The 25,142-nt window shown below is 47.6% G+C and overlaps 1 protein-coding gene across 1 annotated transcript in view; it reads left to right on the top strand.

The window, feature by feature from the left end:
• The window catches only part of LOC121555350 (zinc finger CCHC domain-containing protein 24-like), a 63,014-nt gene that overhangs the window by 7,979 nt on the left and 29,893 nt on the right, over window positions 1-25,142 (top strand). Inside the window, exon 3 of the mRNA XM_041869184.2 lies at window positions 261-461. Coding sequence (XP_041725118.1) covers window positions 261-461 — 201 coding nt within the window. The remainder of the gene's footprint in view (window positions 1-260; window positions 462-25,142) is intronic.

Consider the following 25,142-nt stretch of genomic DNA (forward strand, 5'->3'; position numbering starts at 1 on the left):
GACTAGTTTCTTTCCCATTAGACTTTGTTATCAATTAAAATCCATGCCCATATTTTACTCAGGGCTCTATTCAATCTGTATCTCAGAATTATCGCTGAAGATCCGTGTAAAAATGTAAAGGTAATTTTAGATTGAGCGGACATATGCAGCGTTTACCGTGAATGCAGTCTCCTCAACCACATTGCCTTTGCCAATCACGCGATGAAGCGGATGTTCAGCGCTACGGATTGACTAGAGCTCTCACTGTTTTCTATCCGCAGGCCTTAAACAACAACTTGTATAAAATCTCCACTCCCTACGGCTCGCTCAACAACATCATAGACGGCCTGAGTTCTCTGACAGACCCCTTCTCTGACCTCTCCCTCTCCTCTGAGCCACGCAAACCCAGCAAGCGACCGCCGCCCAACTACCTGTGCCATCTCTGCTTCAACAAAGGACACTACATCAAAGACTGCCCACAGGTGAGCTGGGCACAGCCCCTCCACACACATGAACACACGCACGTACGCATGCACCATCAACGACTAGCCTCAGGTGAGCCGGGCGTGGCCCCCCACTGAAGCCTCAGGTGAGCCGGGCGTGGCCCCCCACTGAAGCCTCAGGTGAGCCGGGCGTGGCCCCCCACTGAAGCCTCAGGTGAGCCGGGCGTGGCCCCCCACTGAAGCCTCAGGTGAGCCGGGCGTGGCCCCCCACTGAAGCCTCAGGTGAGCCGGGCGTGGCCCCCCACTGAAGCCTCAGGTGAGCCGGGCGTGGCCCCCCACTGAAGCGAAGCAGCTTCCCCTCTCCTTCTGGCAAAGCTACAGTCCTATGTAAAACATTACCACTATGTACACTAGCCTTTTAGTCATGGATGGAATATGGATGACTTTCACAAGTCTCTGTGAAGTACCTGGTCTGATTGAATAGGAAGGGCTAACATGATTAATCCGTATGCTGTTGAAGCAGCATCCTGCTGTAGCAAGTCAGAGGATAAAACATCACCACTGCTTTTTACGCTAGTCAGCTATTGGTCGAACACTCAAAATGCTTGAGTGGCGACCAACAAATGTAGCTGTGGATGAGACTAATAGTCATCTTCAAAATAACTGGAATAAGGCATCAGATTGACATTTTTTAAAACATTTTAGTCATTTTAGCAGACGCTCTTATCCAGAGCGACTTACAATTAGTGAGTGCATACGTTTTTCATACTGGCCCCCGGGTTAACCCAGGCTAGCCGACACCCGCGTGGTGTTTTAACAGTGTAACCGTCTTAGAGCTGTCAAAACGGTGAGCGGCTGCTCCCGTGGTCATTGTCACGAAGCCACACCCGTTCCGCCCTCGTCAGAAGTTCAGAAAATGTTGAGGTGTAGATTACATCACATGCCAGTGTTGGAACTTGTAACACGGCTGCATGGGGTTTCTACTAATGCGACTCGGTGCATCCAATGGAGCCGCTGACACTGTCAAAACAACCCCAGACAGCATATGTTACGGCCAGAGCGAATACGATTGAATCTAGGCCTAGGTCTGATTTGATGGGAAGGGATACAATGATTTATCGATAGGAGGATATATTCATAAGTGTCATGCAGCGTTAGATAAACTAGACATTTAACCTCAAGTTTCAAGTCCTCCGTTAAAGTTAAAGCATAGATGTTTAATGTGAAATGCCATAGTAACATTCTGAATAGCTGCAATCAAACAAAATTAGGCAATAGAGTGTTACAGGAATGGTTTCCTGTTGTTGGGGAAACACTAAACAGATCAGTTGACTTTGGTCCCTATTCAATCAGATCCGCTTTAGCCGAAATCCACATAGCTGATGTTTTGACGTGTCGGAGGGGGAACTGTGTAAGAGCTGTAAAATCCACAACGGCTCCCGGATTTATACCTAAAGCAGACATTGCCATTGGCTACATGCAGTCACATTGAGAGAAATGTTTACAAGTCCCAACACTGGAATGTGAGATGTGATCTACGCCTCCTCTTTATTTAGTTGAATGATTTATCAATCTGAGAGTCATTATTTCTATATAGCCGTCCCCTTCTTGTTCTGAACTTCTAACAATAGATTTGAGGCTCCAATGCAGTTCCTCCTCCGACAACACCAAAACATCCGCTCTACAGGTGTCGGCTATCGCCAGCTAATGCTGGATCTGATTGAATAATAATAATAATAATAATAATAATAATAATAATAATAATAATATGCCATTTAGCATACGCTTTTATCCAAAGCGACTTACAGTCATGCGTGCATTTTTTTACTTACAGTCATGCATACAACCTTATTACCAATCTGTTGTTACAACTACCAATAACAGTTACGTAGGTCATTTATGATAGCTGTTCTGTTGTAAGTGCTCACTTATTTTAGCCTTGTTTATACTTGCCACTAACATGCGTCTTTTGTCCTGACCTTGTCCGCATTCCTTTTGTGCCCACATTATCTAAAATATGTTTACACATGGTATTAAAATGTGTCTCATATCCGTCCACCGTGTCCACATTGTGAACAGATTTCTTGATCCCTCCCTGTATGCAAATTAATGGACCGCCATTCTTTCAACAATAGTACTTGTTTATTTTAAGAAAAATTGATACCATAAGTCAATGGTGCCACCTGGCAATGATTTTAGAAGATTGGATACTGATGATTTAAATGGTTTCACGATCCAAATCAGTCTACATTTGTAAACTATCCAGACTATCCTCCGGAGGTGGTCAGGATGATCTGATCACAATGAGTCTTTTAATCGTCTACACCTGTCGGAAAATGTGGGCACAATCAGAATGTGGACAAGATTAGAACATGGGCGCTAGAGGCAGGGGGGCGTAAGGCAGGGGGCGTAAGGCAGGGGGGCGTAAGGCAGGGGGGCGTAAGGCAGGGGGCGTAAGGTAGGGGGGCGAAGGCAGGGGGCGTAAGGCAGGGGGCGTAAGGCAGGGGGGCGTAAGGCAGGGGGGCGTAAGGCAGGGGGGCGTAAGGCAGGGGGGCGTAAGGCAGGGGGGCGTAAGGCAGGGGGGCGTAAGGTAGGGGGGCGTAAGGCAGGGGGGCGTAAGGCAGGGGGGCGTAAGGTAGGGGGGGCGTAGGTAGGGCGTAGGGGGGCGTAAGGCAGGGGGGCGTAAGGCAGGGGGGCGTAAGGCAGGGGGGCGTAAGGTAGGGGGGCGTAAGGTAGGGGGGCGTAAGGCAGGGGGCGTAAGGCAGGGGGGCGTAAGGCAGGGGGGCGTAAGGCAGGGGGGCGTAAGGTAGGGGGCGTAAGGTAGGGGGCGTAAGGCAGGGGGCGTAAGGCAGGGGGGCGTAAGGTAGGGGGCGTAAGGCAGGGGGGCGTAAGGCAGGGGGCGTAAGGCAGGGGGCGTAAGGCAGGGGGCGTAAGGCAGGGGGGCGTAAGGTAGGGGGGGCGTAAGGTAGGGGGCGTAAGGCAGGGGGCGTAAGGCAGGGGGGCGTAAGGCAGGGGGGCGTAAGGCAGGGGGGCGTAAGGCAGGGGGGCGTAAGGCAGGGGGGCGTAAGGCAGGGGGGCGTAAGGCAGGGGGCGTAAGGTAGGACAACTTTGGGATTTTTGCACAGGGTTGAAGGTACAATATATATTAAGAAAGACAGCTGGTTGATGAGGGAGCGGAAGCTGTCTCTCACTACTTACCATAGAAATGGGGTTGCATTTCAGCTCTATCTTAGGAAAATAATCAGCAGTTTTCACCATTGTTAGGGTGGGGAGAGAAAAGGGGTTTGGTTTGTTGAACTCCAGAGGGTGTTTGTCTGATTCCTGGAATGGCTGCTGATCCTGGTCCTGGCTTCCATAGTTGACTGGGTTGGATTGGACCAGAGGTGGATAGGAATCAAAGAATGCTCAGTAAAACCAAAGGAGAAGCACTGAGGAAGTGGGTGTGTCCTAAATGACACCCTATTCTCTATTTAGTGCACTACTTTAGACCAGGGCCCTATGGGTAACGTAGTGCACTACTTTTGACCAGGGCCCCCTGGTGGTAACGTAGTGCACTACTTTTGACCAGGGCCCCCTGGTGGTAACGTAGTGCACTACTTTTGACCAGGGCCCCCTGGTGGTAACGTAGTGCACTACTTTTGACCATAGCCCTATGGGTAACGTAGTCCACTACTTTTGACCAGAGCCCTATGGGTAACGTAGTCCACTACTTTTGACCAGAGCCCTATGGGTAACGTAGTCCACTACTTTTGACCAGAGCCCTATGGGTAACGTAGTCCACTACTTTTGACCAGAGCCCTATGGGTAACGTAGTCCACTACTTTTGACCAGAGCCTTATGGGTAACGTAGTGCACTACTTTTGACCAGAGCCCATAGGGTGTAATTTGGGACGAAGTCAAGGTCTGCTCCCCTGCTTCTACAGCCTTTCAGTGAGAGAGGTGTACTTTAGTGGAAAGAGAGAGAGGGGGGCTGGTCGGGCCAAACCCCGACAGTTAGCTTTGATGTACTGTATTTTGAACATTACCATAAAAAATGTTGCACAATCCCGGTGTGGAAAGCTCTTAGAGACTTACCCAGGAAGACTCACATCTGTAATCGTTGCCAAAGTTGATTTGTAACATGTATTGACTCAAGGGGTTGAATACTTATGTAATCAAGATATATTAGCGTTTAAAAAAATTAATAAAAATCTTCCACTTTGACATTACAGTATTTTGTGTAGATCATTGACAAAAAAAAAAGACAATTAAATCCATTTTAATCGCACTCTAAAAAAATCAAGGGGTGTGAAAACTTTCTAAAGGCGCTGCATGTGTCCAAAAAAGCTGGAAGGAAAGACACTTCAAAACCTTCTGATTTATTTTTGGACTGTCAGTTTTGCCATTTATTAATGTTATTCAATGCCTTTCTGTGGGCTACAGTAGTAAAGGCAAAATTCAATGTTTTATCAAATAATTAAAATATGTAGATGAAGGATCCGGGGGGTAGCCTAACTACCCCGGCCTGACGATGATGTCACATTTACTGGTTGATTTTTTAAATGGAGGCATTAACGCATTCATGGCTGTTTCTGGGAAATTGTCATACACTTTTTCAAATTTTAATGATATTGAATATCGGCCTATCGTCCGTCTTTCTCTAGACTGGCGTGTTTCTGCCAAACTGATCGGTTTCCTGTGTTTGATGGTGAAGTTATCTTTGTAGAGGATGGTGATGTCTGACATGCTGAGAGGATAAGGGATGTGGGTACAGTGGCTTGCGAAAGTATTCACCCCCCTTGGCATTTTTCCTATTTTGTTGCCTTACAACCTGGAATTAAAATGGATTTTTTTGGGGTTTGTATCATTTGATTTAGACAACATGCCTACCACTTTGAAGATGCAAAATATTTTTGGGTGAAACAAACAGGAAATAAGACAAAAAAAACAGAAAACTTGAGCGTGCATAACTATTCACCCCCCAAAGTCAATACTTTGTAGAGCCACCTTTTGCAGCAATTACAACTGCGAGTCTCTAAGGGTATGTCTCTATAAGCTTGGCACATCTAGCCACTGGGATTTTTTCCCATTCTTCAAGGCAAAACTGCTCCAGCTCCTTCAAGTTGGATGGGTTCGGCTTGTGTACAGCACTCTTTAAGTCATACCACAGATTCTCAATTGGATTGAGGTCTGGGCTTTGACTAGGCCATTCCAAGACATTTAAATGTTTCTCCTTCTTTAGCAGTATGCTTAGGGTCATTGTCCTGCTGGAAGGTGAACCTCCGTCCCAGTCTCAAATCTCTGGAAGACTGTAACAGGTTTCCCTCAAGAATTTCCCTTTATTTAGCGCCATCCATCATTCCTTCAATTCTGACCAGTTTCCCAGTCCCTGCCGATGAAAAACATCCCCATAGCATGATGCTGCCACCACCATGCTTCACTGTGGGGATGGTGTTCTCGGGGTGATGAGCGGTGTTGGGTTTGCGCCAGATAGCGTTTTCCTTGATGGCCAAAAAGCTAAATTTTAGTCTCATCTGACCAGAGTACCTTCTTCCATATGTTTGGGGAGTCTCCCACATACCTTTTGGCAAACACCAATTTGCTTATTTTTTTCTTTAAGCAATGGCTTTTTTCTGGCCACTCTTCTGTAAAGCCCAGCTCTGTGGAGTGTACGGCTTAAAGTATAATAATAATAATAATATGCCATTTAGCAGACGCTTTTATCCAAAGCGACTTACAGTCATGCGTGCATACATTTTTGTGTATGGGTGGTCCCGGGGATCGAACCCACTACCTTGGCGTTACAAGCGCCGTGCTCTACCAGCTGAGCTACAGAGGACCACAGTCCTATGGACAGATACTCCAATCTCCGCTGTGGAGCTTTGCAGCTCCTTCAGGGTTATCTTTGCCTCTCGGGTTAATGCCCTCCTTGCCTGGTCCGTGAGTTTTGGTGGGTGGCCCTCTCTTGGCAGGTTTGTTGTGGTGCCATATTCTTTCCATTTTTTAATAATTGATTTAATGGTGCTCCGTGGGATGTTCAAAGTTTCTGATATTTTTTTTATAACCCAACCCTAATCTGTACTTCTCCACAACTTTGTCCCTGACCTGTTTGGAGAGCTCCTTGGTCTTCATGGTGCTGCTTGCTTGGTGGTGCCCCTTGCTTAGTGGTGTTGCAGACTCTGGGGCCTTTCAGAACAGGTGTATATATACTGAGATCATGTGACAGATCATATGACACTTAGATTGCACACAGGTGGACTTTATTTAACTAATTATGTGACTTCTGAAGGTAATTGGTTGCACCAGATCTTATTTAGGGGATTCATAGCAAAGGGGGTGAATACATATGCACGCACTGTCACGGTTCTCTAAGACCGAACCCAGAAGCAGACCAGGACAAGGTGAGTTGAACGAATGAGAGTGTTTATTTACAGATAAAAGATGCAGAATAGTCCAGTAGACGGAGCGGGTGGCGGAGATGAGTAGGTGGTGGTGAAGTAGCAGATGAACTGATGGCACGGCAGGGGTTGGGTGAAGGTTCCGGGAGAATGACTGTAGACAGAACAAACGGAGGTAAGTACAAGGCAGGTCAACAAGGTGCAAAAAACAACAAAACTAACGCTAGTACTCTGAGGCTGGTACGCTGGCAAAACATACTGTTTATGGCTAACGATCCGGCAGGGAATGGATGTTAGGCCAGAGCCTAAGAAGGGTGATGATCAGGACCAGGTGTGCAGATTGCTGATGGGATGCAGGTGCGGAAATCAAGAGAGCTCCCCGGAGCGTTCCAGAACCCTCGGGAAACTGGAGGTCACGAACAGAAAAAACTAGTCCACAGACAGGACCCGACTCAGACTGCCGGGATCGTTACACGCACCACTTTTTCGTTATTTATTTTTTAGAATTTTTTGAAACAAGTTATTTTTTTCATTTCACTTCACCAATTTGGACTATTTTGTGTATGTCCATTACATGAAATCCAAATAAAAATCCATTTAAATTACAGGTTGTAACGCAACAAAATAGGAAAAACCCCAAGGGGGATGAATACTTTTGCAAGGCACTGTATTTAGAGTCTGCTAGCTAGCAACATTTTGGCTTGCTAGCAATTGCTGTGAAGTCACCGAAATGTGAAATAATGATTGAGGTAGCTACAGTATGTAATCTAACTCGACACTTAACTACTATAAACTAATTTAAATTACAATAAATAAAGGTGAACTTGTTTTTCTCTGTCCAGTGGCAACACAAGTGGACATTTGATTTGCGAACTGAATGAATACTTTTGCAAGATGAGGATGTAAAGAAACTAATGGTGGATAAGAACGTCTGCTAAATGACTAAAATGTAATGTAAAAATGTGATGGGCTGGCAACAAGGGGGGGGCTGACTTTGGCGAAGCTGTTCTGTGGCTGGCAGTTGAAGTCTTGAACAGAGGCAGCTGGTTCACTGATCTAGGAGAGGGTCTCAGCTGGTAAGACCAGGGGGCCGAGCCCCTGCAGGGGCAGTTGGTTCACTGATCTAGGAGAGGGTCTCAGCTGGTAAGACCAGGGGGCCGAACCCCTGCAGGGGCAGTTGGCACATAACTTGCTGAGCTGGCTGGGATGTGGGAGTTAATTTCTGGTAGGGATGGAAGGTGAGAAGCTGCGGGGCTGGCAGTAACGGGACCAGCGGGGGGTAAGCCGCCACCGGAGTATCGAATGGTTGTCGAAGGCAAACGTAGTAACCAGGTCGTTGGAGCACGAGGGACGACAGCTGAAGGAAGGAAGGAAGGGGGCAGAGCAGAGCAGAGCAGCAAATAGAGGCAGGGGGCCGCTGACGTCAGGACAGACAGGACGCAGGCTGGGTGGGATGGAGAACCGCAGAGGTCGCAGGCGAAGGACACCCTGCTGGCGAAGAGGCTACAGTACAGCTCTGGAGAATGCCCCAGTACGGGATGACATTCCACGGCAGGAGGCTGGAGGCACTGACAGCCGAAACAGGCAATGGCAGTCGCAGATTGTTTGCGACACCAAAACAAAAAACGTCCAGATCCATAACGACGGAGTGGTAGTTATCCAACTCCTAGAGGCGAGAAGGGTGAGAAGGGTGAGCGGAGGAGATGACGTCCCTGTGGTACGAGAAGGCCAAGGACGGGGCCGGAGGGTCCCGAGGTGGGGATAGAGGAAGTCACTGGCAGAGAGAGGGGGTGAGCCGTTGCTGTAGCAGTGGTCACGGGGCCAGCAGGTCCTTGTAGGAAGAGAGGAACAAACTGGATGTGAATCGAAGTGGAGTGTTGGGTGGAGGATGAGCTGCTGTCAAGAGGGAATGGTGAGCCGGAGCGCAGGGCTGCGGCCAGCAGTGAAACTGGAGCATCGAGGCAATCGGCTCACTGAACTGAGAGAAAGTCACAGCTGTGAGGAACAGGGACCGAGCCACAGCTGTGAGGAACAGGGACCGAGCCACAGCTGTGAGGAACAGGGACCGAGCCACAGCTGTGAGCAGCAGGAGCATATAGCTGGCTGAGCCGGCTGAGCGGTCGTAGCTGGCAGAGAAAAAGGTGAGGCACCGCAGAGGTGGCGTTCACCGGACCAGTGGGACCAGAGGCGAAGATGGAGGTCGTCACCGGTGGAGAGGGAGGGTGTGTCACCAAGGGAGCAGCGGTCATGAGCCGGCGGGGTCTGAGGCGGGGAGAGATGACGTCACTGGGAGACGCTGCTGTAGCAGTGGACATGGGGCCAGCGGGTAGCTGGTTGGGTAGCGGGACCTGAGAGGGGGAGAGCTGCTAGAGGCTGTGGAGATAGAGCAGGTTGGGTAGCGGGACCTGAGAGGGGGAGAGCTGCTAGAGGCTGTGGAGATAGAGCAGGTTGGGTAGCGGGACCTGAGAGGGGGAGAGCTGCTAGAGGCTGTGGAGATAGAGCAGGTTGGGTAGCGGGACCTGAGAGGGGGAGAGCTGCTAGAGGCTGGCCGGCTTTGCAGAGAGGAAATGTTGTGAAAGCCAGTAAATTGCTGGTCCGCAGCCCATTCCCAGCGATATGATATGAGGGGTACGATGGATGTAAAGATATAAAGAGCCATTGAAAACTAAATAAAAAAACACTAAAGCATGAAGCGCCAACTGATTTCAACAGCGAGGTTGAGAGACGAACAGCGTAGAGGTTAGTGAACGAGACCTGACGGGAGCAGGAGCAACAACAAAAAAATACAAAAAACCTGATAACGCTAAGTAAATCAAATCAAATCATATCAAATGTTATTGGCCACATACAGTGGGGAAAACATGTATTTAGTCAGCCACCAATTGTGCAAGTTCTCCCACTTAAAAAGATGAGGGAGGCCTGTAATTTTCATCATAGGTACACGTCAACTATGACAGACAAATTGAGAAAAAAATATCCAGAAAATCACATTGTAGGATTTTTTATGAATTTATTTGCAAATTATGGTGGAAAATAAGTATTTGGTCACCTACAAACAAGCAAGATTTCTGGCTCTCACAGACCTGTAACTTCTTCTTTAAGAGGCTCCTCTGTCCTCCACTCATTACCTGTATTAATGGCACCTGTTTGAACTTGTTATCAGTATAAAAGACACCTGTCCACAACCTCAAACAGTCACACTCCAAACTCCACTATGGCCAAGACCAAAGAGCTGTCAAAGGACACCAGAAACAAAATTGTAGACCTGCACCAGGCTGGGAAGACTGAATCTGCAATAGGTAAGCAGCTTGGTTTGAAGAAATCAACTGTGGGAGCAATTATTAGGAAATGGAAGACATACAAGACCACTGATAATCTCCCTCGATCTGGGGCTCCACGCAAGATCTCACCCCGTGGGGTCAAAATGATCACAAGAATGGTGAGCAAAAATCCCAGAACCACACGGGGGGACCTAGTGAATGACCTGCAGAGAGCTGGGACCAAAGTAACAAAGCCTACCATCAGTAACACACTACGCCACCAGGGACTCAAATCCTGCTGTGCGAGACGTGTCCCCCTGCTTAAGCCAGTACATGTCCAGGCCCGTCTGAAGTTTGCTAGAGTGCATTTGGATGATCCAGAAGAGGATTGGGAGAATGTCATATGGTCAGATGAAACCAAAATATAACTTTTTGGTAAAAACTCAACTCGTCATGTTTGGAGGACAAAGAATGCTGAGTTGCATCCAAAGAACACCATACCTACTGTGATGCATGGGGGTGGAAACATCATGCTTTGGGGCTGTTTTTCTGCAAAGGGACCAGGACGACTGATCCGTGTAAAGGGAAAGAATTAATGGGGCCATGTATCGTGAGATTTTGAGTGAAAACCTCCTTCCATCAGCAAGGGCATTGAAGATGAAACGTGGCTGGGTCTTTCAGCATGACAATGATCCCAAACACACCGCCCGGGCAACGAAGGAGTGGCTTCGTAAGAAGCATTTCAAGGTCCTGGAGTGGCCTAGCCAGTCTCCAGATCTCAACCCCATAGAACATCTTTGGAGGGAGTTGAAAGTCCGTGTTGCCCAGCGACAGCCCCCAAAACATCACTGCTCTAGAGGAGATCTGCATGGAGGAATGGGCCAAAATACCAGCAACAGTGTGTGAAAACCTTGTGAAGACTTACAGAAAACGTTTGACCTGTGTCATTGCCAACAAAGGGTATATAACAAAGTATTGAGAAACTTTTGTTATTGACCAAATACTTATTTTCCACCATAATTTGCAAATAAATTCATAAAAAATCCTATAATGTGATTTCCTGGATTTTTTCCCTCATTTTGTCTGTCATAGTTGACGTGTACCTATGACGAAAATTACAGGCCTCTCTCATCTTTTTAAGTGGGAACACTTGCACAGTTGGTGGCTGACTAAATACTTTTTTTCCCCACTGTACGCCCAATACAACAGGTGCAGACATTACAGTGAAATGCTTACTGACAAGCCCTTAACCAACAATGCAATTTATTTTTAACAAAAAAGTAAAAATAAAACAACAACAAAAAAAGTGTTGAGAAAAAAAAAGAGCAAAAGTAAAATAAAATAACAGTAGGGAGGCTATATATACAGGGGGGTACCGTTGCAGAGTCAATGGGAAATAACAGTAGGGAGGCTATATATACAGGGGGGTACCGGTGCAGAGTCAATGGGAAATAACAGTAGGGAGGCTATATATACAGGGGGGTACCGGTGCAGAGTCAATGGGAAATAACAGTAGGGAGGCTATATATACAGGGGGGTACCGGTACAGAGTCAATGGGAAATAACAGTAGGGAGGCTATATATACAGGGGGGTACCGTTGCAGAGTCAATGTGAAATAACAGTAGGGAGGCTATATATACAGGGGGGTACCGGTGGAGAGTCAATGGGAAATAACAGTAGGGAGGCTATATATACAGGGGGGTACCGGTGCAGAGTCAATGGGAAATAACAGTAGGGAGGCTATATATACAGGGGGGTACCGTTGCAGAGTCAATGGGAAATAACAGTAGGGAGGCTATATATACAGGGGGGGTACCGGTGCAGAGTCAATGGGAAATAACAGTAGGGAGGCTATATATACAGGGGGGTACCGGTACAGAGTCAATGGGAAATAACAGTAGGGAGGCTATATACAAGGGGGGTACCGGTACAGAGTCAATGTGTAATAACAGTAGGGAGGCTATATACAGGGGGGTACCGGTACAGAGTCAATGGGAAATAACAGTAGGGAGGCTATATATACAGGGGGGTACCGGTGCAGAGTCAATGGGAAATAACAGTAGGGAGGCTATATATACAGGGGGGTACCGGTGCAGAGTCAATGGGAAATAACAGTAGGGAGGCTATATATACAGGGGGGGTACCGGTACAGAATCAATGGGAAATAACAGTAGGGAGGTTATATACAGGGGGGTACCGGTGCAGAGTCAATGTGTAATAACAGTAGGGAGGCTATATACAGGGGGGTACCGGTACAGAGTCAATGGGAAATAACAGTAGGGAGGCTATATATACAGGGGGTACTGTTGCAGAGTCAATGTGAAATAACAGTAGGGAGGCTATATATACAGGGGGTACCGGTGGAGAGTCAATGGGAAATAACAGTAGGGAGGCTATATATACAGGGGGTACCGGTGCAGAGTCAATGGGAAATAACAGTAGGGAGGCTATATATACAGGGGGGTACCGTTGCAGAGTCAATGGGAAATAACAGTAGGGAGGCTATATATACAGGGGGGGTACCGGTGCAGAGTCAATGGGAAATAACAGTAGGGAGGCTATATATACAGGGGGGTACCGGTACAGAGTCAATGGGAAATAACAGTAGGGAGGCTATATACAAGGGGGGTACCGGTACAGAGTCAATGTGAAATAACAGTAGGGAGGCTATATATACAGGGGGTACCGGTACAGAGTCAATGGGAAATAACAGTAGGGAGGCTATATACAGGGGGTACCGGTACAGAGTCAATGTGTAATAACAGTAGGGAGGCTATATACAGGGGGTACCGGTGCAGAGTCAATGTGTAATAACAGTAGGGAGGCTATATACAGGGGGTACCGGTACAGAGTCAATGTGTAATAACAGTAGGGAGGCTATATACAGGGGGTACCGGTACAGAGTCAATGTGTAATAACAGTAGGGAGGTTATATACAGGGGGGTACCGGTGCAGAGTCAATGTGTAATAACAGTAGGGAGGCTATATACAGGGGGTACCGGGACAGAGTCAATGTGAAATAACAGTAGGGAGGCTATATATACAGGGGGGTACCGGTGCAGAGTCAATGGGAAATAACAGTAGGGAGGCTATATATACAGGGGGGTACGGTGCAGAGTCAATGGGAAATAACAGTAGGGAGGCTATATATACAGGGGGTACCGGTGCAGAGTCAATGGGAAATAACAGTAGGGAGGCTATATATACAGGGGGGTACCGGTGCAGAGTCAATGGGAAATAACAGTAGGGAGGTTATATATACAGGGGGTACCGGTACAGAGTCAATGGGAAATAACAGTAGGGAGGCTATATATACAGGGGGGTACCGTTGCAGAGTCAATGTGAAATAACAGTAGGGAGGCTATATATACAGGGGGGTACCGGTGGAGAGTCAATGGGAAATAACAGTAGGGAGGCTATATATACAGGGGGGTACCGGTGCAGAGTCAATGGGAAATAACAGTAGGGAGGCTATATATACAGGGGGTACCGTTGCAGAGTCAATGGGAAATAACAGTAGGGAGGCTATATATACAGGGGGTACCGGTGCAGAGTCAATGGGAAATAACAGTAGGGAGGCTATATATACAGGGGGTACGGGACAGAGTCAATGGGAAATAACAGTAGGGAGGCTATATACAAGGGGGGTACCGGTACAGAGTCAATGTGAAATAACAGTAGGGAGGCTATATATACAGGGGGTACCGGTACAGAGTCAATGGGAAATAACAGTAGGGAGGCTATATACAGGGGGGTACCGGTGCAGAGTCAATGGGAAATAACAGTAGGGAGGCTATATACAGGGGGTACCGGTACAGAGTCAATGTGTAATAACAGTAGGGAGGCTATATACAGGGGGGTACCGGTGCAGAGTCAATGTGTAATAACAGTAGGGAGGTTATATACAGGGGGGTACCGGTGCAGAGTCAATGTGTAATAACAGTAGGGAGGCTATATACAGGGGGTACCGGTACAGAGTCAATGGGAAATAACAGTAGGGAGGCTATATATACAGGGGGGTACCGTTGCAGAGTCAATGTGAAATAACAGTAGGGAGGCTATATATACAGGGGGGTACCGGTGGAGAGTCAATGGGAAATAACAGTAGGGAGGCTATATATACAGGGGGGTACCGGTGCAGAGTCAATGGGAAATAACAGTAGGGAGGCTATATATACAGGGGGGTACCGTTGCAGAGTCAATGGGAAATAACAGTAGGGAGGCTATATATACAGGGGGGTACCGGTGCAGAGTCAATGGGAAATAACAGTAGGGAGGCTATATATACAGGGGGGTACCGGTACAGAGTCAATGGGAAATAACAGTAGGGAGGCTATATACAGGGGGTACCGGTACAGAGTCAATGTGAAATAACAGTAGGGAGGCTATATATACAGGGGGTACCGGTACAGAGTCAATGGGAAATAACAGTAGGGAGGCTATATACAGGGGGGTACCGGTGCAGAGTCAATGTGTAATAACAGTAGGGAGGCTATATACAGGGGGTACCGGTGCAGAGTCAATGTGTAATAACAGTAGGGAGGTTATATACAGGGGGTACCGGTGCAGAGTCAATGTGTAATAACAGTAGGGAGGCTATATACAGGGGGGTACCGGGACAGAGTCAATGTGAAATAACAGTAGGGAGGCTATATATACAGGGGGGTACCGGTGCAGAGTCAATGGGAAATAACAGTAGGGAGGCTATATATACAGGGGGTACGGTGCAGAGTCAATGGGAAATAACAGTAGGGAGGCTATATATACAGGGGGGTACCGGTGCAGAGTCAATGGGAAATAACAGTAGGGAGGCTATATATACAGGGGGGTACCGGTACAGAGTCAATGGGAAATAACAGTAGGGAGGTTATATATACAGGGGGTACCGGTACAGAGTCAATGGGAAATAACAGTAGGGAGGCTATATATACAGGGGGTACCGGTACAGAGTCAATGTGTAATAACAGTAGGGAGGCTATATACAGGGGGTACCGGTACAGAGTCAATGTGTAATAACAGTAGGGAGGCTATATACAGGGGGGTACCGGTGCAGAGTCAATGTGTAATAACAGTAGGGAGGCTATATACAGGGGGTACCGGTGCAGAGTCAATGTGTAATAACAGTAGGGAGGCTATATACAGGGGGGTACCGGTGCAGAGTCAATGTGTAATAACAGTAGGGAGGCTATATACAGGGGGTACCGGTACAGAGTCAATGTGTAATAACAGTAGGGAGGCTATATACAGGGGGGGTACCGGTACAGAGTCAATGTGTAATAACAGTAGGGAGGCTATATATACAGGGGGTACCGGTGGAGAGTCAATGTGAAATAACAGTAGGGAGGCTATATATACAGGGGGTACCGGTACAGAGTCAATATGTGGGGCATAGTGACATGCAGTGTCATGCAAAGCGACATGCACTGCGGAACAAAGAGAAGGAATGTTAGTTTGGTCAGGGTTAAGCAGGGTACACGGAATGTCTGGTGGATCAACGCATCAAACTTGGCTTTCATTAGTTATCGTTAGGTTTAAAATCTAATTTTAAGAAGAGGAATTGTGGAAATGGGCAGGGTTTAGACATAATTATGACTTTGTGTCTGTTCTTCATAAATCAGCAGAATGTTAATTAACCTGTTTATTGACACTTCATGTAGTGTGTCCTGTAATACTTTGTTTGAAGCGAGACACATTCGGTCATTTGTAACACATCCATAAAGACTCTTATCGCTTGACGCTGTACTTTAAAGTCTTGGTCTTTCATAACACTGTACGTAAATGCCTTGAATCATATGACTCTGTATTCACTATAAGGTCAGACCATTAGGTCATTCATAACACAAACGTAAAGACTTAATGATGTAAACACAAATATATTAACACTTAGGAGCTTATCACTAACAGCTAAAACAAATAAACATTAAGGACATGCTTAAACCATACATTTCCTTTTTATTTGTACATTTTTAAAACAATACAAATACATGAAGCTTCAAAAAGTCCAGCAATGCAATGACACTGAACATTACACAGGGCTGTGAATAGTGGAGCTTGTCCCTGAGCTGGAGGACGAATGGTTCTTTACCTCTCTGTCTGCTGGAGGTCCTGCATGTTGGTTCCAACCTTAAACCTACCAAATAACGTTAGCAGGTCTGTGAGGAAATGCCTTTGTCACACCATCTGGATAAGGTCAATTCTGTGCTGCACAATATATACTCTAAAAGGGGAGATGGGAAACTCCATTCAATTTTTATTATTATATTCATTTTTCATGACGTGACTATGAAACGTGGCTGTTTCTAGGGGGAGTTTTATTTAGCTGAGCCTGCTAGCTAGATACATTTCGTTAGTTTGCTAGCTAGCTAGCAATAACTGTGTAGTGGCCAAAATTATTTGAAATAACGATTGAGGTAGCTATGTAATCTAACGCAACACTTCACTACTACAAACTCATTTAAATTACAATAAAATAAAGGTTAACATGCTCGTTTTTCGCTGTCCAGTGGCACCACAAGTGGGCATTTGATTTGCGAACTCATTACATGTGGCGTACTGAGCTACAGAGACACCGCTAACCAAACAACAGTGCAGGGCATGCACACTGAATTAAAGGGCAACTACACTCAAAAAAACTGAAAGCTTCTTCGATTTTTCCCAGACCTCAAAAGTCTTCCCCTGATGTGTTCACAACAATGCTTAAACCACATCAAATCAAATTGTGTTGTTTTTCTATTTAAAAAAAAGTTTTAAGAAACTGGGGGAAAACCAGAAAAATGGGGGAAATCCAAAACCTGGAAAACAAAAACGGAGAAAAAATAATAAATAATCAAACGGATTTTTAAAAGCCCATATCAAAGTATTTTGCTGTGCATGACTGCACTTTAGAGTGTGTGTCATCCTGCAGCACAGCATTCTGGGGGAATTTGAGGTCAGGTCCAATATTGACTATGCACCCAAGAGGGAAAGAGGTTGGGACATCCTAGACATTTTAGCAGACACATTTTAGCAGACACTTTTTAGCAGACACTTTTATCCAAAGCAACTTACAGTAATGTTTGCCTACAGTTTTACGTATGGGTGGTCCCGGGAACCGAACCCACTATCCTGGCGTTGCTGCATGACAATGCTATAAATGCTTTGTGAAGCCTCAATTTAATATGGTTTATAAAGCCTTTATTAAGCAGTGCTTATGCCACCCTTTATAAAACACATGTGTATGTCACATTTGACATTGGTGATTATGTCACACAGTTATGCCACATTTATGAACCCTTTATAGAGCATGACATACGGTTATAGATTATTAGCAAACACATTTATGTAGTGTTTATAAAGGCTTTATGAAGGCTTTATAAGCTGCATGTCATTTAAGATGATTAATTTTGAAAAACGCTAACCTGCGTAAGTTACTATAAACACAGTGATTTTTTTTTGGGACAGTTTAGTCAGTGGTCGGTTGGTTTTCTTCCCTCTGTCTCTGATATGTTCGTATGTCCAATGGTTTAATGTTGTCTGTAACCTCAGTGCTATTGAATGCGAGACAAATTCCTGTTAAAGACCAAATAAATGAACTAGGGTAAATGTCCTTTAATGTCATTATCTGGGAAAAACTGTTGTCAGAAAACCCCACGACTTCTAAGAATCGATTTACAGCCAGTCAGAATGTTTACAACAACTTAAAAATCTAATCCATGCTACCCTGTGTATTGGAGTGGTAGGATGCTACCCTGTGTATTGGAGTGGTAGGATGCTACCCTGTGTATTGGAGTGGTAGGATGCTACCCTGTGTATTGGAGTGGTAGGATGCTACCCTGTGTATTGGAGTGGTAGGATGCTACCCTGTGTATTGGAGTGGTAGGATGCTACCCTGTGTATTGGAGTGGTAGGATGCTACCCTGTGTATTGGAGTGGTAGGATGCTAGAGCAACATGCTGTTGACAACATTCTGAGGAGATACATCATCCCGTGCTCCATGAGACGGTAAAGATGTCAGTGGATACTGGGAGATAGTTATGATTCTCTTCTAGCAGAGCCACACCCCTTTTAATGTGCTGCAGTCTGGAAACACTTTATGCTGGCCTGCTTGGAATTCTTGTGTGTGTGTGTGTGTGTGTGTGTGTGTGTGTGTGTGTGTGTGTGTGTGTGTGTGTGTGTGTGTGTGTGTGTGTGTGTCAGTTCTTGAGAAGCTGTGTCTGGAACTAATGAAGCTGTAACATGCTGTGGCTGGAACTAATGAAGCTGGAACATGCTGTGGCAGGAACTAATGAAGCTGGAACATGCTGTGGCAGGAACTAATGAAGCTGTAACATGCTGTGGCTGGAACTAATGAAGCTGGAACATGCTGTGGCAGGAACTAATGAAGCTGGAACATGCTGTGGCAGGAACTAATGAAGCTGTAACATGCTGTGGCTGGAACTAATGAAGCTGGAACATGCTGTGGCAGGAACTAATGAAGCTGTAACATGCTGTGGCTGGAACTAATGAAGCTGTAACATGCTGTGGCAGGAACTAATGAAGCTGTAACATGCTGTGGCAGGAACTAATGAAGCTGTAACATGCTGTGGCTGGAACTAATGAAGCTGTAACATGCTGTGGCTGGAACTAATGAAGCTGTAACATGCTGTGGCAGGAACTAATGAAGCTGTAACATGCTGTGGCTGGAACTAATGAAGCTGTAACATGCTGTGGCTGGAACTAATGAAGCTGTAACATGCTGTGGCTGGAACTAATGAAGCTGTAACATGCTGTGGCTGGAACTAATGAAGCTGTAACATGCTGTGGCTGGAACTAATGAAGCTGTAACATGCTGTGGCTGGAACTAATGAAGCTGTAACATGCTGTGGCTGGAACTAATGAAGCTGAAACATGCGGTGGCTGGAACTAATGAACAAACTGTTTTCTGTTTTTGGGATGTTGAGGACTGTCCTGTGGTATTGTGTATGAAGTCTATGTGTACTGTATGGATTTGCTGACTGCATGGCAACTGCACTCAATGAAAATAATGAATGACACTTCAGTTGACAAAGCAAAAGAAATATCATAAATAATGTTGTACAGTCAATTCATCAAATGCTTGTTTATTCTGTAAATATCCACACAGTATCCAGTGCTAACAAATAATCACTGATTATAGTGTAAAGAATACGGGATCAGTCCACATATTGTAATAAACGTGTCACCACCACATCTGCCACATCAGCAAACACACACACACACACACACACACACACACACACACACACACACACACACACACACACACACACACACACACACACACACACACACACACACACACACACACACACACACACACAAGGTCATACCCATAGCCCTGTGACTCTTTAACCAATGAAGCCAGTGACTAGATGAAGACAGTGACTAGATGAAGACAGTGACTAGATGAAGCCAGTGACTAGATGAAGCCAGTGACTAGATGAAGACAGTGACTAGATGAAGACAGTGACTAGATGAAGACAGTGACTAGATGAAGACAGTGACTAGATGAAGACAGTGACTAGATGAAGACAGTGACTAGATGAAGACAGTGACTAGATGAAGACAGTGACTAGATGAAGACAGTGACTAGATGAAGACAGTGACTAGATGAAGACAGTGACTAGATGAAGACAGTGACTAGATGAAGACAGTGACTAGATGAAGACAGTGACTAGATGAAGACAGTGACTAGATGAAGACAGTGACTAGATGAAGACAGTGACTAGATGAAGACAGTGACTAGATGAAGACAGTGACTAGATGAAGACAGTGACTAGATGAAGACAGTGACTAGATGAAGACAGTGACTAGATGAAGACAGTGACTAGATGAAGCCAGTGACTAGATGAAGACAGTGTGCTGACTGACAGTAACTGGTCCGGTGGTGGGAAGGGGAACGGGCTGGGGCTACATAAGGAGTCCACTGTTTCTCTAAAGGCTCCGTGAACCGAGAGGTCAGAGAGTCACGGCTGTATTGTTCACTAAGAGGAGGTGCTGCCTAGCAGACCTGGGTTCAAATACTATTTAAAATCTTTCAAATACTTTTAGCCCAGATAAAGTATTTTCAATGATTTTTAAATAGTATTTGAACCCAGGTCTGCTACCTAGCCTGTCTCCCTGCTGCAGCTCTGCTGGCTTAGAGTCATGAAGTCATGAAGTCATCGCTGTGTGTGTTGTGTTTGTGTTTTGTGTGTTGTGTGTTGTGTGTCTGTGTTGTGTGTGTTGTGTGTGTGTGTTGTGTGTGTCTGTGTTGTGTGTGTTGTGTGTGTGTGTTGTGTGTGTTGTGTTGTGTGTGTTGTGTGTGTTGTGTGTGTTGTGTTGTGTTGTGTGTGTTGTGTGTGTTGTGTGTGTTGTGTGTGTTGTGTGTGTGTGTTGTGTGTGTCTGTGTTGTGTGTGTTGTGTGTGTGTGTTGTGTTGTGTTTGTGTTTTGTGTGTTGTGTGTCTGTGTTGTGTGTGTTGTGTGTGTGTGTTGTGTGTGTTGTGTTGTGTGTGTTGTGTGTGTGTGTTGTGTGTGTGGTGTTGTGTTGTGTGTGTTGTGTGTGTTGTGTGTGTGTGTTGTGTGTGTTGTGTGTGTTGTGTGTGTTGAGTGTGTTGTGTTGTGTGTGTTGTGTGTGTGTGTTGTGTGTGTTGTGTGTGTTGTGTGTGTTGAGTGTGTTGTGTTGTGTGTGTTGTGTGTGTCTGCTGCAGCTCTGTAGTTCTGCTGGCCTCGAGTCATTAAGTCATGAAGTCATTTCTTCCTTCTCTGAGAAAGTCAGAGATATGAACGTCTTTTAGAAGCCTGTGATTAGTCAGAAATGTGTCCAAAACATGACGGAGATTTTAGTCATCACTGAGTTTTCTCTTTTTTACTCTGAGAAAGTCAGAGGGCCCGCTCAGATACAGTCTTAAGTGCCATCTTTTAAAAGGCAGCGATCGGAAATGTCTGGTTGAAAAAAACAAAATATATATTTTTCTATCAAAAGATTTGGGGTGATTGTTGCAGAAGAGGCAGATAGTGTTTAATTCCATGCTGTAATTCTTTTTAGAACAAACTCAGTTTAAAGACAGAAAGGTACCGACCAAATGTTCTTTATGTGGTTTTGGAAAATAAAACTGTAACGACACCAATATAGCTATTTATGGCAACAGCATTTGGACTGTGCTTTTATTTCAACAGAACAATCAGATTCACAGTTCAATGTGCAACTGGGGATTCTCAAGCAACACTTGGGGCTGATTCTGTCTGGTTGTGGTTGGTCTGATAAATGTGGTACCTGGGGGGTTGTGATGGGTTCTGGTGCTGCTGGGAGAACTGTTAGAGAGCTGGAGGATGTGGGGGGGGTTGTGATGGGTTCTGCTGCTGCTGGGAGAACTGTTAGAGAGCTGGAGGATGTGGGGGGGGTTGTGATGGGTTCTGCTGCTGCTGGGAGAACTGTTAGAGAGCTGGAGGATGTGGGGGGGTTGTGATGGGTTCTGCTGCTGCTGGGAGAACTGTTAGAGAGCTGGAGGATGTGGGGGGGGTTGTGATGGGTTCTGGTGCTGGCTGGGAGAACTGTTAGAGAGCTGGAGGATGTGGGGGGGTTGTGATGGGTTCTGCTGCTGCTGGGAGAACTGTTAGAGAGCTGGAGGATGTGGGGGGGGTTGTGATGGGTTCTGCTGCTGCTGGGAGAACTGTTAGAGAGCTGGAGGATGTGGGGGGGTTGTGATGGGTTCTGCTGCTGCTGGGAGAACTGTTAGAGAGCTGGAGGATGTGGGGGGTTGTGATGGGTTCTGCTGCTGCTGGGAGAACTGTTAGAGAGCTGGAGGATGTGGGGGGGTTGTGATGGGTTCTGCTGCTGCTGGGAGAACTGTTAGAGAGCTGGAGGATGTGGGGGGGTTGTGATGGGTTCTGCTGCTGCTGGGAGAACTGTTAGAGAGCTGGAGGATGTGGGGGGGTTGTGATGGGTTCTGCTGCTGCTGGGAGAACTGTTAGAGAGCTGGAGGATGTGGGGGGTTGTGATGGGTTCTGCTGCTGCTGGGAGAACTGTTAGAGAGCTGGAGGATGTGGGGGGGTTGTGATGGGTTCTGCTGCTGCTGGGAGAGCTGTTAGAGAGCTGGAGGATGTGGGGGGGTTGTGATGGGTTCTGCTGCTGCTGGGAGAACTGTTAGAGAGCTGGAGGATGTGGGGGGTTGTGATGGGTTCTGCTGCTGCTGGGAGAGCTGTTAGAGAGCTGGAGGATGTGGGGGGTTGTGATGGGTTCTGCTGCTGCTGGGAGAACTGTTAGAGAGCTGGAGGATGTGGGGGGGTTGTGATGGGTTCTGCTGCTGCTGGGAGAACTGTTAGAGAGCTGGAGGATGTGGGGGGTTGTGATGGGTTCTGCTGCTGCTGGGAGAACTGTTAGAGAGCTGGAGGATGTGGGGGGTTGTGATGGGTTCTGCTGCTGCTGGGAGAACTGTTAGAGAGCTGGAGGATGTGGGGGGTTGTGATGGGTTCTGCTGCTGCTGGGAGAACTGTTAGAGAGCTGGAGGATGTGGGGGGGGTTGTGATGGGTTCTGCTGCTGCTGGGAGAACTGTTAGAGAGCTGGAGGATGTGGGGGGGTTGTGATGGGTTCTGCTGCTGCTGGGAGAACTGTTAGAGAGCTGGAGGATGTGGGGGGGTTGTGATGGGTTCTGCTGCTGCTGGGAGAACTGTTAGAGAGCTGGAGGATGTGGGGGGGGTTGTGATGGGTTCTGCTGCTGCTGGGAGAACTGTTAGAGAGCTGGAGGATGTGGGGGGGTTGTGATGGGTTCTGCTGCTGCTGGGAGAACTGTTAGAGAGCTGGAGGATGTGGGGGGGTTGTGATGGGTTTCTGCTGCTGCTGGGAGAACTGTTAGAGAGCTGGAGGATGTGGGGGGTTGTGATGGGTTCTGCTGCTGCTGGGAGAACTGTTAGAGAGCTGGAGGATGTGGGGGGGTTGTGATGGGTTCTGCTGCTGCTGGGAGAACTGTTAGAGAGCTGGAGGATGTGGGGGGGTTGTGATGGGTTCTGCTGCTGCTGGGAGAACTGTTAGAGAGCTGGAGGATGTGGGGGGGGTTGTGATGGGTTCTGCTGCTGCTGGGAGAACTGTTAGAGAGCTGGAGGATGTGGGGGGTTGTGATGGGTTCTGCTGCTGCTGGGAGAACTGTTAGAGAGCTGGAGGATGTGGGGGGGGTTGTGATGGGTTCTGCTGCTGCTGGGAGAACTGTTAGAGAGCTGGAGGATGTGGGGGGGGTTGTGATGGGTTCTGCTGCTGCTGGGAGAACTGTTAGAGAGCTGGAGGATGTGGGGGGGTTGTGATGGGTTCTGCTGCTGCTGGGAGAACTGTTAGAGAGCTGGAGGATGTGGGGGGGGTTGTGATGGGTTCTGCTGCTGCTGGGAGAACTGTTAGAGAGCTGGAGGATGTGGGGGGTTGTGATGGGTTCTGCTGCTGCTGGGAGAACTGTTAGAGAGCTGGAGGATGTGGGGGGTTGTGATGGGTTCTGCTGCTGCTGGGAGAACTGTTAGAGAGCTGGAGGATGTGGGGGGGGTTGTGATGGGTTCTGCTGCTGCTGGGAGAACTGTTAGAGAGCTGGAGGATGTGGGGGGTTGTGATGGGTTCTGCTGCTGCTGGGAGAACTGTTAGAGAGCTGGAGGATGTGGGGGGTTGTGATGGGTTCTGCTGCTGCTGGGAGAACTGTTAGAGAGCTGGAGGATGTGGGGGGGTTGTGATGGGTTCTGCTGCTGCTGGGAGAACTGTTAGAGAGCTGGAGGATGTGGGGGGTTGTGATGGGTTCTGCTGCTGCTGGGAGAACTGTTAGAGAGCTGGAGGATGTGGGGGGTTGTGATGGGTTCTGCTGCTGCTGGGAGAACTGTTAGAGAGCTGGAGGATGTGGGGGGTTGTGATGGGTTCTGCTGCTGCTGGGAGAACTGTTAGAGAGCTGGAGGATGTGGGGGGGTTGTGATGGGTTCTGCTGCTGCTGGGAGAACTGTTAGAGAGCTGGAGGATGTGGGGGGGTTGTGATGGGTTCTGCTGCTGCTGGGAGAACTGTTAGAGAGCTGGAGGATGTGGGGGGGTTGTGATGGGTTCTGCTGCTGCTGGGAGAACTGTTAGAGAGCTGGAGGATGTGGGGGGTTGTGATGGGTTCTGCTGCTGCTGGGAGAACTGTTAGAGAGCTGGAGGATGTGGGGGGGTTGTGATGGGTTCTGCTGCTGCTGGGAGAACTGTTAGAGAGCTGGAGGATGTGGGGGGGTTGTGATGGGTTCTGCTGCTGCTGGGAGAACTGTTAGAGAGCTGGAGGATGTGGGGGGTTGTGATGGGTTCTGCTGCTGCTGGGAGAACTGTTAGAGAGCTGGAGGATGTGGGGGGGGTTGTGATGGGTTCTGCTGCTGCTGGGAGAACTGTTAGAGAGCTGGAGGATGTGGGGGGTTGTGATGGGTTCTGCTGCTGCTGGGAGAACTGTTAGAGAGCTGGAGGATGTGGGGGGGGTTGTGATGGGTTCTGCTGCTGCTGGGAGAACTGTTAGAGAGCTGGAGGATGTGGGGGGGTTGTGATGGGTTCTGCTGCTGCTGGGAGAACTGTTAGAGAGCTGGAGGATGTGGGGGGGTTGTGATGGGTTCTGCTGCTGCTGGGAGAACTGTTAGAGAGCTGGAGGATGTGGGGGGGTTGTGATGGGTTCTGCTGCTGCTGGGAGAACTGTTAGAGAGCTGGAGGATGTGGGGGGGTTGTGATGGGTTCTGCTGCTGCTGGGAGAACTGTTAGAGAGCTGGAGGATGTGGGGGGGTTGTGATGGGTTCTGCTGCTGCTGGGAGAACTGTTAGAGAGCTGGAGGATGTGGGGGGGTTGTGATGGGTTCTGCTGCTGCTGGGAGAACTGTTAGAGAGCTGGAGGATGTGGGGGGTTGTGATGGGTTCTGCTGCTGCTGGGAGAACTGTTAGAGAGCTGGAGGATGTGGGGGGGGTTGTGATGGGTTCTGCTGCTGCTGGGAGAACTGTTAGAGAGCTGGAGGATGTGGGGGGTTGTGATGGGTTCTGCTGCTGCTGGGAGAACTGTTAGAGAGCTGGAGGATGTGGGGGGGTTGTGATGGGTCTGCTGCTGCTGGGAGAACTGTTAGAGAGCTGGAGGATGT

Source organism: Coregonus clupeaformis, unplaced genomic scaffold (genome assembly GCF_020615455.1).
Source record: "Coregonus clupeaformis isolate EN_2021a unplaced genomic scaffold, ASM2061545v1 scaf0586, whole genome shotgun sequence".
Classification (NCBI taxonomy): Eukaryota; Metazoa; Chordata; class Actinopteri; order Salmoniformes; family Salmonidae; genus Coregonus; species Coregonus clupeaformis.